The following is a 13874-nucleotide window of genomic DNA, read 5'->3' as shown; positions in this document are numbered from 1 at the left end:
CTGAATCCCTTCATCTTTCGAAGTCCTTTGCAGTTTGCACATTTGGTATGGTCATCTCTCTTTCTCTACTTTGTTAGTTTCTGTAAATGATGGGTTTAAGGATTTTTGATTATGAGTGTTGGGTTTTTTTTTTTTTTTGTAAACAAACGATGGGGGTTTTGGGATTTTTGTGTTTTAGGGTTTTATTGTATTTTTGGGTATTTTAGGGTTTGGTTGTAAACGATGGGACTGAGTTATGAAAGACAAAATAAGAGGGTTTTTTTTTTTTTCTTATGTAAGATATGAGTGGTTGTTTCAGATGGGGAGGGTTTGTTTCTGGTTTTGGGGAATTAACCAAGGTTTTACACCATTGTTTCATGTTCTCCCATTTTCAGACTTTCAGTAGACTTATTTCAATTAAAATGAATTTTTCAGTGGGTATAACTCTGTTTCTGCTATAGAACACTCTGCTGGTTGTTTTATTAATTTATACATTATTATAGGGGCTAGGTATTGCTAGTATATGTGGGATTGATGTAATTCTTGAATTACATCAATTATTTAGTCTTAATTTCCAAGTAGAAGAGGTGTCTTTCCAATATTGATACTCATTGTCGTAGATATTTGGTTGGTAATTAAAACATTTATATGGTCCATTAACAGTTCAGTGGCAAGCTTGACAATTTAGAATTGAGATTAACTTACATGACTACATTGGTTCTGGTTTTTGTACAATATCACAAAACTATTAATAATTAGCTTATACTCCTGCATAACTCTTGCATAATTATTCAAGTTATGCAGTGCTTTTTTAATCTTCTGCACAATGAACTTGGGTCATTATAGCTTACATGACTACATTGGTTCTGTGTTTTGAAAGTGTAAAATGTGAAGAAAATTATGGTACGACAGATTGGTTTAATTGGCCAAGCTTGTTTGAGCTTTTATTTGTAATCTCACCCTCTTTCTCACTGATTATATTTGCTGTCATTGTTGGGTCTGATTATATTTGCTGAAGCATGTACATTATTAGAATTGAGATTGTATAATTGAGATTGAGATTGTATCTCGTCATTGTGTTAAAAATGTTTACTTGGAATATTAGAATTGTGGTAATTATTATCTGCACACTATATTTGGGACAATTTTGGATGATACTTCATTGACAGAGAGAGGTAGACAATGACCAAATCTATAACTTTGTAATTCCTTGCATGCTAACATATTGTCATGTTTCCATCCCCATGCTATGCAATGGCATTGTATTTGCTGAAATCTATCAACCTCCTGAATTTATGTTGGACTTATAGAACAAATAGTAAGAGAACAAATTATTTGTTGGCTTACAAACTGCAATCTAATATTGTAAGAGAACAAATAGTTTCAAGACCACAAGCAGTGTCATGCAAATTATTTGTTGAGTTACAAACTGCAGAGGCACAAACTAGGAGCAGAACCCATATTGACCCAAACCCATGACAAACTGCAAAGGCACAAACTAATGGCAGAATTTTTTATTTATTCTACTTATTTATGAAGTGTATTTGTAAAATATAAAAATTTCATTTTTCTGTTGTAATTGATGTTGTTGGCAGCTTATGGAGAGACAGTCCAGTAGAAAATTTCCCCCCAGTTCCAGATTCAAGATGTGAAGACTAATGCATTTTTTCTTTGTAAATTTATGTTTTAGTTTAATTAGTTATGATGTATTATTATTTCTTTTGTTCTTAGTAAATTTATGTTTTAGTTAATTAGTTGTGATGTATTATTATTTCTTTTTGTTTTTTGTAAATTTATGTTTTGCATTATGATGTAACAACAATATTATTTATTTTACATATTTATTTATTTTTTTCTTTAATTTTTTTTTTTTATAAAAATCTTAAAAAGTGTTTAAATTATTTTTAAAAAAAATTCTGGTCAATTTAAGCATATCAGAATTTTTAAAAAAAACAAGTGCTATAAAAACATTTTTTTAAATTTTAAAGTCTTTTTTTTTAAAATAAATAAATAAAACCAGATTTATCCGGTTATAATTCGAATTAAATCTGATTACAACCCGGATCCGAATTAAATCCGGATTGAATCGGTTATCCGCCCGGATTTTAGCACCCGGATCCGGATCCGGTTGAACACTCATAATTAAAGATAGCATTGTTAATCCAGGGTATTAAACAAAACACGTGTGGTATCGGCAATCCAGATATGACAGGCAGTTAACACTTTGTCACTTTCAATTAGATAATGATAGGGTTATTAATGACTATTCATTTCATATTTGTTTTTTTTTTAATTTTTAATTTTATTTAATAATTAAAGAAGTGATTATTAATAAAATTATTTAATGATTAAAATGTTAAAAATACTTAAAAATAAGGGTGAAAATCGACGTCGTCGACGCGATTTTTGGGCAAAACCGACGCCGAGCGACGTCTGGAAAAATGGATGAGGCGCCGATCGTAATCGGTCAATGGCAAGGAGGACATCGATCGAGGTGGTTCTCTACCAATTCTTTGGCGTTTCTACTGAGAGAATTATAAGAGAGAATGAGAGAGGGAGAGATGCATAGGAGAGAGAGAGAGAGAGACAGTTATAGAGGAGAGTTCGGGAAGAAGACGATCGGGGAAGAAGAATACTCTTAACGAAACAACGTCGTTCCACTTAAGTTTAAGTGGAACGGCGTCGTTTCAGACTTATTATTTTTTTCTTACGTCCTTAATAAAACGACGCCGTTTGGTTTAATGCCAAACGGCGTCGTTTCCAGTATCTGTTGTAATACTTATTAACTAAAACGACGGCGCCGTTTTGATAAGAATATATTAAAAAAAAAAAAGATTTTATTATATCGGTAGGTTCAGCGGTCCGGTCCAGCTTCAAACCGAGACCGAACCGCTGAACGTTGATTTTTTGAAATTTTCACCACATGCCGATCGGTTCGCGTCGGTGGTGGCCGGTTCTGTCGGTTTCTGTACAGCCCTACTTAAAAATAATAATAAAAAACATAAAAACTTCAAATACACCGAAAACACTATTGAGACCACGTTGCATTTGAAGTCAGTGTCACCATGTCAAAAAGCATTTCAGATTTCTTTGCTATTTAGGGTTCAGGCAACATAAAATTTTGAAGCACTGGAATCAGTAAAAGAGAAGTGTAACTATCTTGGCCTTAAATAAATCAAAATTATTTTTCTTCTTCATCAATTCAAGATGGCATACAAATAGAATATCCTAATCAATCTCGTGTACCAATTGAGCACCAATTGCTGACGTGATTTTTCATATTTTGTTATTAAAAAAAAATGAAAAGAACAAATGAATATAAATTATATATGTACATTGAGATACAGGGAGGTTACATTTTACGACCACCACCACCCTTATAGAAACCATAAGCCAACCACCACAAACCACCTCCCACGACCAACGGGAAATAGCAACCCCAATTAAATCACCACCGTTGGAACCACTGTACCTCCCCACGGCCCCACGTCACCCTTTCTCTCTCCCTCTAATCCCATGCATCGGTGTCTCTTCTCACTCAATGCAAACGTCTCTATTTTCTGTGAGTCAATGAGTTTCACCACGTCCCAACACCTCCTTACACAGCCACACATGGTTGCTTCACTGAGACATCTCTACACCTACAACCATGTGCCACCCAAAACCACACGACTGGATACCAACGAACACCATAGCCATTCTGTTGCACCAGACCACCAGTGCACAGAGTGAGGACCCCGGGCCAAGCCAAGCAGAAAACCACCGAAAGAAAACCTTCACCGCCGCACGTCTTCCACACCCATGGCTTCCTACACCCACAACACGGAGGCCTCTGTTTTTAAGGAAAAAAAAATAGAGCACAGCTCACTCCCATGTACGCCATCTATGATTCTTCCATCGTCACACCGGTGGAAGCTAGCTTTACACCAAATGCTTCACCACCACCGTCCACTAGCACCTCCAAAAGCCAACCACCGAGAGTCACTATCTTACACAGCCACCTGCACCAAGAACTCAACAAGCCTCTATTTTTAGCAACCTTAACAAAGCAAGCGGAACCCTATAGATCCCCAACTTCCACCATCTCTAGTGTTGCACCACATCCACATGACCATAAGCCATCAAAATCAACCCACACATCTCACAGCAACCACCACTGCCGAGACTACATAGTAAGCCTCTCGCTGTCCATGTTAACTTTATCTAAGTATCGGTTTTGCCCTCATAGTACTCTCTCTCTCTCTCGTAACACTGTTACTCACCCACATCAGAGGTTCACGATCGAACCCAAGACTCATGCCGCATGCATACTCTGCTCGTGATTATCTGTAATTACTAGAAATTAAAACCATGACTCGTACAAACATATTTAGAAGAAAAGGACCAAAGCACTAAGGATTTGCAGCCATCGAGATTGGGAAACTCAACACATTCAGAAGATACAGAGATGAGTGGCAGTTAGAAGCTAACCTCGTTAAGCTTCGATATGGACTTGGATCGACCCAACATCGAGGACTACCTCCCTTCCAGATCCTCCATCCAAGAGCCTCATGGCAAGCCCTACTTGTAGATAAAAACTAGGTGAGGAGACCACGAGTATCGACGGGAGAGGAGAAGAAATTGCAGAGAATGGAGAGGGAGAAGTAACGACGGGAGAGGAGAAGAAAATGGAGGAGAATGGAGAGAGAGGAAACGACAGAAGTGTCCCACTAAAAAATAGGCGTCTCGGCTTTTCCCATCCGTATAAAATTCATTCCTGCCCAAATCAAAATGCACCGTTTAAATAACGGTACACTTAGATAGATTGATGCGTATCGGTGCACTAACATGGCTGAAGATAAGAGTTTTCCTATCCTAATTTCAGCTACACGTATGTTCTTTATGCATGCAAACATGGAAGGACTTCCAAAATTTTATATACAAAATACAAGGCTCGCTTTTTGTCAATTGCTTCTCGCTCTGTATTTCATGTGGGCTAGAATTTTAATTGCCCGAGGCTTACAAAGATGGTTCCCGAGATCACTTGATTCCTAAAAGCCTAACATTCTTTTTTTCTTGAATTTCACTCTTAATTCTTCTTCAGATGGGATCTTGGCACCGTCCCTTGAGGTTGCACTCCACCATGCCATGAGCTCATCCTGCAAAATGTGATGGGAATTTCACCATTGCAGGGGTATGGCAAGCTTGAAAGAGAACGTGAATCAGAAATTTACGAAAGAGGGCATGGATCGGCAACCTTCTTCAAATTACTATGTTGCATTTATTTTCTAATTGCCAGTGTATTTGGTATGATCAGATATTTGATGGATACAAACAAAGATGGAAAGAGAATTCCAGATGGAACAGTGATTTGTGCATTACCAATGAACTTGAAAATGGGATTAAAAAGATAAAGCTGTCATATCATGTGGTCCCTGAAATCAAAGCAGGGTTACTTTACAACATTTTAATGAAGAACAGAACTGCCACTTGGCCAATATCAGCATGGATTCTTCAATGTGGGAAGACAACCTCAAAGTAATAGATTTATAAATGTTATAGAATGTGGTAAAAGACATCAAGCTCGCAAGATCTAAAGAAACAAGTGAATAACAATTGAAACTGAAAACTAATAGCTTAAAGGCATACAAACACTGTAAAATGACAAATTCTACTCAAACTATTACCTCAAGGAAATCATGATTGGAGATGTAGTGACTCTCGACCAAGCATTTTATTCCACCTACATTTACGCACACAGAATATTTGGCATTCTCTGGTGAATTCTCTCTTTGCTTCCCTGCTCATCCAGAAGAAAAATAAGAACGGAATGATAGGAAAAATGAGCCATTCTAAAGTCGAGGTTTAATTAATTGCATCAAGATGATCTAAAAACTTGTTATGCATAGAAAAAGCTACTAATTATCAAATAGATTAGTTATCAAAACAAGCTAACAATCATGAGTTAATTCAACTTATACCTGTTATGCAGGCCACATGGTATCCAGTTCCCCCTAGTCCTTCTTCCCACTTCCCAAGCCGCAGGCGCAAGAAAAAACCATTAAGGTGTGACAGAGACGCATGGGAATTCATCCATCTGGTGCCCATTCAACAGAGAATATTCTCTTAGCAAGCACATGGAGAATATCAATTATGGAGGTGATTATCGTAGGAAGAAAAGTCATCCCTTGTAAGGATTGCTTTCTAAAGAGTAAGTCTGCTAGAAAATTTGAGTTCTATCAAGATAAACCAAAACCCAAATTTGAAGAAAAATCAGTCAATAATTTGGTAGGAAAAGAAAAAACAAGGAATTTTTGGAAGCCAATGCTTTTCATTGCAATAGTAGAGTAGGACTTATTCCTCAAACTATAAAACGGGGTTTCTAAAGTCCTGTTAATCACGTAGACATGTAATTTTTCTCTACACAGCTAAGGCTCCACACAAATCCTCCACGTATGAAATAGGATGTTATCTCATGTAAGAAGAAAAATGAATTCAAGGAAAAAAAAGGAAATTATTGCCTATACTCTACACAAGCAATGAAAAACAAGTAAAGGTGTCCCCACACCATTGATGAAAACTGAGCATCTTGAGAACTCTAAAAAGAATTGTAAATATTCCCTCCATAGGGTATAAAACACCACCATATGAATTTGGGTTGAATTTAGGTGCTTCTAAGTCTCCCATGCCTCACCCACAAAAAAAAAGTCCCCTATGCCTCAAACATACAACGATAGTTGGACTACAGTATAGACTTAATCCCATAAAGGAAACTTGAGTAAACAGTCAATTTTTCTCCATCCTTGAATACATAAACAAAGTGTCAGAGGTAATATCAAGTGTAATTGAACATGTTACTTCTCGTGTATAGAAGCAATTCCAGTCAAACAAGTAATTAAGAGCATGAGTTTGCAGGTGATATATTATTTTAGTATGTCCACTTACTTTAGGATATCTGAGCGTGACAAACGAAGGCTTTTTATGGCATCGAAGATTCCTTTCGGTACATCTGAAACTTGCCCATTGACAGGGATGATCTTTTGTTCTTTTGAGTAGTTTCCCCCAGAACTTGACGCAATATATTTCTTCAATGAATTTGCATTTCCAGTTTTTTCAGGGGTTATTATTTCATTCTGTTTCCAGTTACTATGCTCTGGTATTCTAAGATAGCTCCCATCACAAGAATCTTGAAATGGTCTCTCCCAACCAGTTAGCAGCTTCAAATTTTCGTTACCTCCTTTATGCTGCATTTTGCTAGGACCAGCCAAAGCACCACCACCACCTTTTGTTTGATGTTCCCCTTTTGAGGAAGCACTGGGACATGCAACAGCCCAATGATTGAGCTGGAAACATTTAATGCATAAACAAGGCCGTTCTTCAGTCCCATTATATATATTGACATCCCTGAGAAGATCTTCAATCTCACTTTCTTTTATTGCAGAACACTCTTGTAAACAGTGGCCTTTTATGCCACAAAAGACACAGGTTGTAGTTTCTCGAGTTGCATTATCTGTTACATTTGATAGTATGCTGTGTTTGAGGGCGTCCAATCTTCTTGCAAAGATTGAAGCCATTGCCTCTAAACTTCTAAATTTTGGGGAAGGCAAAATTAGGTTCAGTTTATATGCAGAGTTCTGATCATTGTGACATTTGATCTTTTCAGAACCAATGATAGCCTCGGTATCAGCAGGACACTTATGTGATTCTTCACCCAAAGCAGGCATTAGGTTTTCAACTGAGTTCTCCTTCATTGCCACACCGTTGTGGTTTTTGGAAAAACCGTTATGATTCCCTGACCGAGGAAGAAGCCTTGTGCAATCACTGGAGCTGTCAAGACCTACAACAATACTCAGGTTGTGATCACCCAGGTTTAGTACAGGGCGACAAGTTTTTGAACAAAGCCTAGTTATCCACAAGCTTCCCATAGGATCATTTCTGCAGCTAATATCAATTGTGGTCTTCCCTTCAGATGGTGGATCAGAAGCAATATTCTCACCAATCTTAGTCTTATCTTTACCCAGAGATGAATTGGAACTTATTCCATTTTTCTCCTTACTCGATTCCACTCTGCATGAATTTTTATCCTCCCTGGAAATGGTCTTGCTATTTTCCTGATTGCGAGCAAAATTCACAGGAAACACTCTAGGCTGGGTCACCAAAGCTGCTCCATTTCCAGATATTGATTCCTCAAACTTCTCATTTGGAAGCAGAAATTGATTGCATATGTTATCACTATCTCCCTGAATGGCCATTGGAGTAGTATTAATGGTACACATCTTGTTAGCCAGCTCAAGTTCCTTAGATCCTTCCCCCTTTTCATATGCTGTATTCAATGATGTTTCTCCTTCCACCTTTGGACCATATAAAGACTGAAAGATTGATCGGAAACCAATATTTTTGAACACTGGATCTTGATTCTTGTTGCATGTGAGGGGATTCTGATCAGGAAGATCCAGATGTCCATGATCAGGAGGTGCAATAGCAAGAGCAGGAGAAGCTGCCGCAGTTTGAATTGGTTTTGAGAAGCCCTTCATCATGTTTGATATCCAATTCATAAAGGAGCTATCTTGTCTAATATAGGGTGCTGAACTGGGTGTTTCTTGGATTTGATTTTTCACTCTTTTACTCCCAACAATCAAGTGTTCATCAAAGCTCCGCCTCTTCTTGCCACTTGATGATAGCAACCCAGCACTGTTGCAGCTTTGAACACTCTCATGGCTGTCATCTCCTTCCTTTGATGATCTTCCATTAACATCTCCATCAGATAGAGCCTTTTCCTTACCTTTCCTTTGATTTCTATAGATTCTGTTGTTAGTTGGGGGGAGTTTACTTGGAAAATATTTTTTTCTAGGACGTATCGCTTCATAATGCCGAAAAGTGTTTTCTAATTTGGGAGAAAATTCTGATTCTACCATCTCAGCCGCTCCACCACAAGCATTTTCACCAATTGGAGTCTTTAAATCATTCTCTGCAGTTTGCTCCGGTTTTGCCAGAGGCCTTTTGCCTGGGGACCTAAAATTCTTAACTGGAGTTTCAGAAGCATTGCATTCATCCCCAGGGTGAACATCAGAGGTCAAAACAATATTCATACCCAATATTTGCTCACTTCCAAGATCTCTGCCTCTTCCAGTAGGATCCGCTGAGAACAAGTCATTTACCATCACATCAGGTTTAGGTTCATCTATTTTAATAGATAAAGTATCAGCATTCCTTCCATTTACCTTGCCAGTAGGTAAAAAATCAGCAGGTCATAACATGTCAGAGATGAAAAAAATGGACAGAAGTAAAATATAAAAGAAAGTTTTCACTTTACATGCAAAATAAAACAGTCTGCAGTGCTCTTGTGTTTTGGGAGCATAGCAAGTGCTTTTTTTATTTGTTCCTTTAGAAAGTATAAAACCCTGTCCGTATTCCTTTATAGAACAAGAGAATTAATCGGTTATAAAACATAAAACATCGACCAGTTTCAGCTCCATGAGCTTCCAAGAACTCTCTTGCATAACAAAGAGGAAAGAGAGCAGCATGCATCTATAAAGCTAGAAAAAACAATTCTCAATGGTCCTGCCAAACGGAGTCCCCAGGCTTTAATAGGATAGAGGATTGGAATGGATAGGTTCACTTTCATCATTATACCAGTTAATAACTAACCAGAATCTTCTTATTCACTAAGCAACATTTAGACTAAAGGCCTAGCATAAACCTTCCCTTCCAGACAAGTTAACATGAAAACATTTTTCCTTTACCTGTCTCATCTACATGATTTGGTCCACATCCCGGTATGATATCAGCATCATTTGCAGGGGATCTAGTTAAAGTATTTGTACCAGAAAGTTTACTGTTTGCATGAAATGCTGCTTGTGGTGTAATGACTTCCACATCTGTAGGTTTGCCAGTAGTAGACCTCTCGCTTGTAATGTTTTGAGGCAGCAAAAAAGCCACATTGCTTGGTCCTGCACCCCACATAAGAGAGCCCTTTTTATCAGCAAAGCCAGAATCAGCACATTTGAGACTCAAACCCTTATGTGGAGACCAGACTAATTCAGACAGGGGGTCAGAGGCCACAAATGTCATGTCTATCCTTGAACCAGCATTTGCACCTGCACCTGCATCTGCACCTGCATCTGATTCATCTTTCAGTTGTCTCTGAGTGCACCGGTTAGAATAACCCAGACCAAGTCTTAAATCAGTCCCTGGTTCTATGTTCTCATCATGCATATTCATCTTTGGTTGGATGGAGTCCTTAATAGGCGATGCTGAAATGCTAACTGGGATAGGATTAGGCTTCCCCATGGTACTACACGTGAATTATGTAATAATCGTCATGAATACTGACAAACTTAACCTGACTGCGATATAATATAGGACACGATTGTCTTAGAAACTTATGACAGTAGGAATTGGCATTCTAAGTCCTAGAATCCACTCACAAACACATATTGAAAACATGTTGAATTTGTAAAGCTAAAAGTAGCAAGTTCCATTTCAAGTAAAACAACTTCAATAGACTAACTTATATATCACCAGAGTGCATCTACAAACAGAAAGTGATGGTCCTAACAACAGCTATTGATGATGATCACGATCCTAACTTTAGGCAATGAAAATTCAACATGTCCTCCAACTATGTTGACCCACATTTTCTACCATTCCATGGCTTTATGCTTATAGAGTTGTTTCACTCAGTGTAATTGAAGCAATCTCACGAAACCCTTATGAAATTATTTTCCCATACAATTAGAGAAGCATCGAGGTAAAAAAGTATTCGAACACAAAAAAAATGAAGAGTTATTACGATTCAGCTTGCATTATGGTGAGCAGGCCTTGAGATAGACCTAGACATAACTTTGAACTTACACATTGAGCCTGTGATATCCCTAAATATTGCAAGATGAAATTCAGGGAATAACATAAGATTATCTTTTTTGCTGCAGCAAGACCCAGGTAAATAAATCAAAAGTAAAATGATAGTAAAACATAGAGATTTGGCCTTGCAACTCGATTAGGACAAGACTATATTTGCAAGATGTCCACACTTCCGAAGATATTGCATATACTAATAAGTATTGCTAGGACTTGGAAGTTTGGGGCTAGCTGTCATCACCGATTGCTGATTAAATTTTAGTTAGTGGTTTTGTACTTGGTAATCAAATTGTGAAAGAACAAGAATTGACTGTGTGACCAGAAAACCAATCCTTTAGTACTAACACTGTGTTCTCTAAAACACTGAGACATGCCCATGACATCTAGAAGAGTGTTAAGGATAAAATTTAAAGAGAGAGACATAAAAGATATTTCACAAAATTAAACTCACAAATTGACATGGTTTCATGTGATACGTTAGATCTATTTTACAATAAAAGAGACGTACCAGTTTTTGGATTTACTTTTGTGAAATTCCTTTGTGGCCAAAATATTTCCCAAATTTAAAATTTACAAAATTAAATTTACCTAATCCCACCACCACCTTAAGGTTTTGGGACACATGGTGACATCAGCTGGCATTAAGAAAGAGTTGGGTAATATTTTTGCTTGTGAAAGGAATGCCTAACCTATACTTTCATTGCCAAAACTTCAAAATAAAATACATAAAACCACAAATATACACATCTATGTACATGAATTCATGCGTGCATATAAGATGCATATGCATACACGGGCAGATAATTTCCCTCGGAACAATAATCATTAATCAAAGAAAAAATAAAAGGAATTTGTGAGCATGAGAATCGAAGCAACTCACTGTGATTGATCTGCAAAATAGAGAGATCACATCTTGATTTCCCAGAACTAGGAAGATTCCATTCTAGCATGGCCCACTCTAGACTCTAAGAGACAAAATACTCCCATGGAATTTTCTTAGACTGACTGTCTTGGAGATAAAAAGTTAAAAATTCAAATCTAGTTCCTTCACAAGAGGATATATTATTAATACATGATGATAAGGTCAGGTTCTGATCTGGCTTCTTGTTCAGTAGTAAAGCCATAACCTTCAGAAATCAAGAGACAATCAAACAAGAACACCATTTTTTATTTATTATTATTATTATTATTTTTGTAGAAATGCAAGTTTCAGAAGCTACTCAGGTAAACTTGCTGCAAAAGCAACGAAATTAAGAAACAAGCAAGGAGAACGATTGGTGGAGACCTACATACCTATTGTCCCCCATATACATGGGAATTGCTAATTTCCTTCTGCCAATTCCTTTATTGTACACAGTACTCTAACAAGCCAAGTACAACCCAAAAGAAGATGTCTGTATGTATTTTATATATATACATATATATATATATACATACACGTGAGCGAGAGAGGGAGAGAGGGAAGAGGTGAGGTGCGTGTGAGCGAAAACGCGAGTCTTCCCGAGAGGGAGAGAGAGAGTCCAGTTACGAAGAGCATGCCATGCGTCCTGCTACCACAGTGACATGGAGCTGTGTACCTTTTTCTGAGATTCTGAGGTATGAGGTTAACCATCTGCCGCGTGGAACATTCCCTTCCAATAACATTACGTTAGAGTTAATTACAAATTTTAGTTGATTTATTTTATAGATAATAATAGCTATGTCTCGTATTAAAAAGTTCGTACTTTATATCATTTATCCAAATGCGCGTCCTTCTGCTTTGTTTTATTTATCTGAAGAAAGTAAAAAGAAAAAAATTGACGGTTTTATGACTTTAGCTCAAAGGCAAGCAAGATGGGGATATTGAGATATTCTCAAATATTTTTAAATATTTTGATAATATATTTTTATTATTTTTTATTATTTAATATTTTTTATTATTATTCACAAAATATCTAAAAATATCTCACTATTTAAACGTAACTTAAATCTATTTTTGCATAAATCAGTAGTGAAGGTTAGCTTTTAGTAAAAGAATTAGGTTTTTTTGCTTAGAATCTTTTTTTTTCTAAATCTGTTCTACCCATAAATTACATATTAAAAAGTGCAGATAGTGTATATAGACTCCACTGTTTTTTTATTTGAGAAAATGAATAAATAAATAAACACTAAAAGTAATCAAATAAAAAGACATGGATCACATTCTTAATAACCCATTTAAATAGAATCTGAAAGAAATAAAAATATGAAGAAATATAATGGCCATTGGGAGGGATGTTTTCACCCAATCCACGATAGTTGAGCTGGGCGAGACTTTGAGGGGTGTCAAATCGTGTTAACGGGTCGTGTTCGTGTCTTGTCAAGACATGTATATTATACTATATAGGTCAACTCTAACCCGACCTGTTAAGCTTATCGTGTCAAAATTTCAAACCTTAACATGACCCAATAACATAACGGGTCGTGTCGTGTCAATCCGTTTTGACCTATTTATATAAATTGATTGAAACAAACTCAAAATTAACCTCTTTAATCTAGTTAAGTTTAACATAATTTTATATAAATGTTAAAATCATAATATCTATAAAAAAATATATAAAACTAACTACAAGTCCAAAATTACAATCTAAACAATAAAAATATCGAAATTAAAATCCCAACAATTTTATTTTTTAGGTATAAGGGTATAATTTTAATTTTAATTTTCTTAAAGGGTCATAACGGGTTGACCCGTTATCAACCCGTTAAGCTATCGTGTCTTAACGGGTCAACCCGTTTTTACCCCAACCCGTTAAAGGTAAACCCTAACCCGCTTTTATCGTGTCGTGTCACATATTGACACTCCTAACCTTGACACCGAGTACAGAATGTCCTCCTAAAATCTCATATAAAAGACACATTTTAAGTATAAAGAACTCTCTCTTAAGTCTATTATTCTAAAAAGATGAAGCCTAAAAACACTTGAAATTGACTTAAGCATAAGAGGTTTTCCGGACTTCCGAGCCCATCTTCGTCTTCTTACTTGCAGGTGAAGACAGTGTCATCCGAATTGCTAAAATCTTGTCCAGACATATGAA

General features: G+C 36.7%; 1 protein-coding gene across 3 annotated transcripts; it reads right to left on the bottom strand.

The window, feature by feature from the left end:
* Window positions 1-4742: 4742 nt before the first annotated feature.
* On the bottom strand, window positions 4743-12356 carry LOC108985527. Of its 3 annotated transcripts, none has more exons than XM_018957868.2 (6): window positions 12112-12356; window positions 9702-10252; window positions 6904-9097; window positions 5940-6055; window positions 5646-5758; window positions 4743-5117 (listed from the first exon to the last, which is right to left on the bottom strand). In XM_018957868.2, exons 1-6 carry the CDS (start codon window positions 12129-12131, stop codon window positions 5010-5012), a joined length of 3102 nt encoding a protein of 1033 aa, XP_018813413.2. In that variant the 5' UTR covers window positions 12132-12356; the 3' UTR covers window positions 4743-5009. The 3 variants fall into 3 exon arrangements, with proteins under 3 accessions (XP_018813413.2, XP_035547850.1, XP_035547851.1); XM_035691957.1 differs by having other exon boundaries at window positions 9702-10304; window positions 12112-12355; XM_035691958.1 differs by lacking the exon at window positions 12112-12356 and adding an exon at window positions 11699-11877.
* Window positions 12357-13874: the final 1518 nt, after the last annotated feature.

The sequence above is a fragment of the Juglans regia genome, chromosome 7, assembly GCF_001411555.2.
Source record: "Juglans regia cultivar Chandler chromosome 7, Walnut 2.0, whole genome shotgun sequence".
NCBI classification, from domain to species: Eukaryota; Viridiplantae; Streptophyta; class Magnoliopsida; order Fagales; family Juglandaceae; genus Juglans; species Juglans regia.
The sequence above is the reverse complement of the archived record's forward strand: the minus strand, read 5'-3'. Positions and strand labels throughout refer to the sequence as shown.

What these genes read in the sequence shown, in the direction of transcription:
- LOC108985527 (XM_018957868.2), bottom strand. Translation starts at nt 12,131, where the DNA reads ATGTATATGGGGGACAATAG. An exon ending in AAATCATGTAGATGAGACAG is followed by an intron (nt 9,098 to 9,701) that starts GTAAAGGAAAAA and finishes ACTTGTTCTCAG; the next exon opens with CGGATCCTACTGGAAGAGGC. An exon ending in CCAATCATGATTTCCTTGAG is followed by an intron (nt 5,118 to 5,645) that starts GTAATAGTTTGA and finishes CACATTTTGCAG; the next exon opens with GATGAGCTCATGGCATGGTG.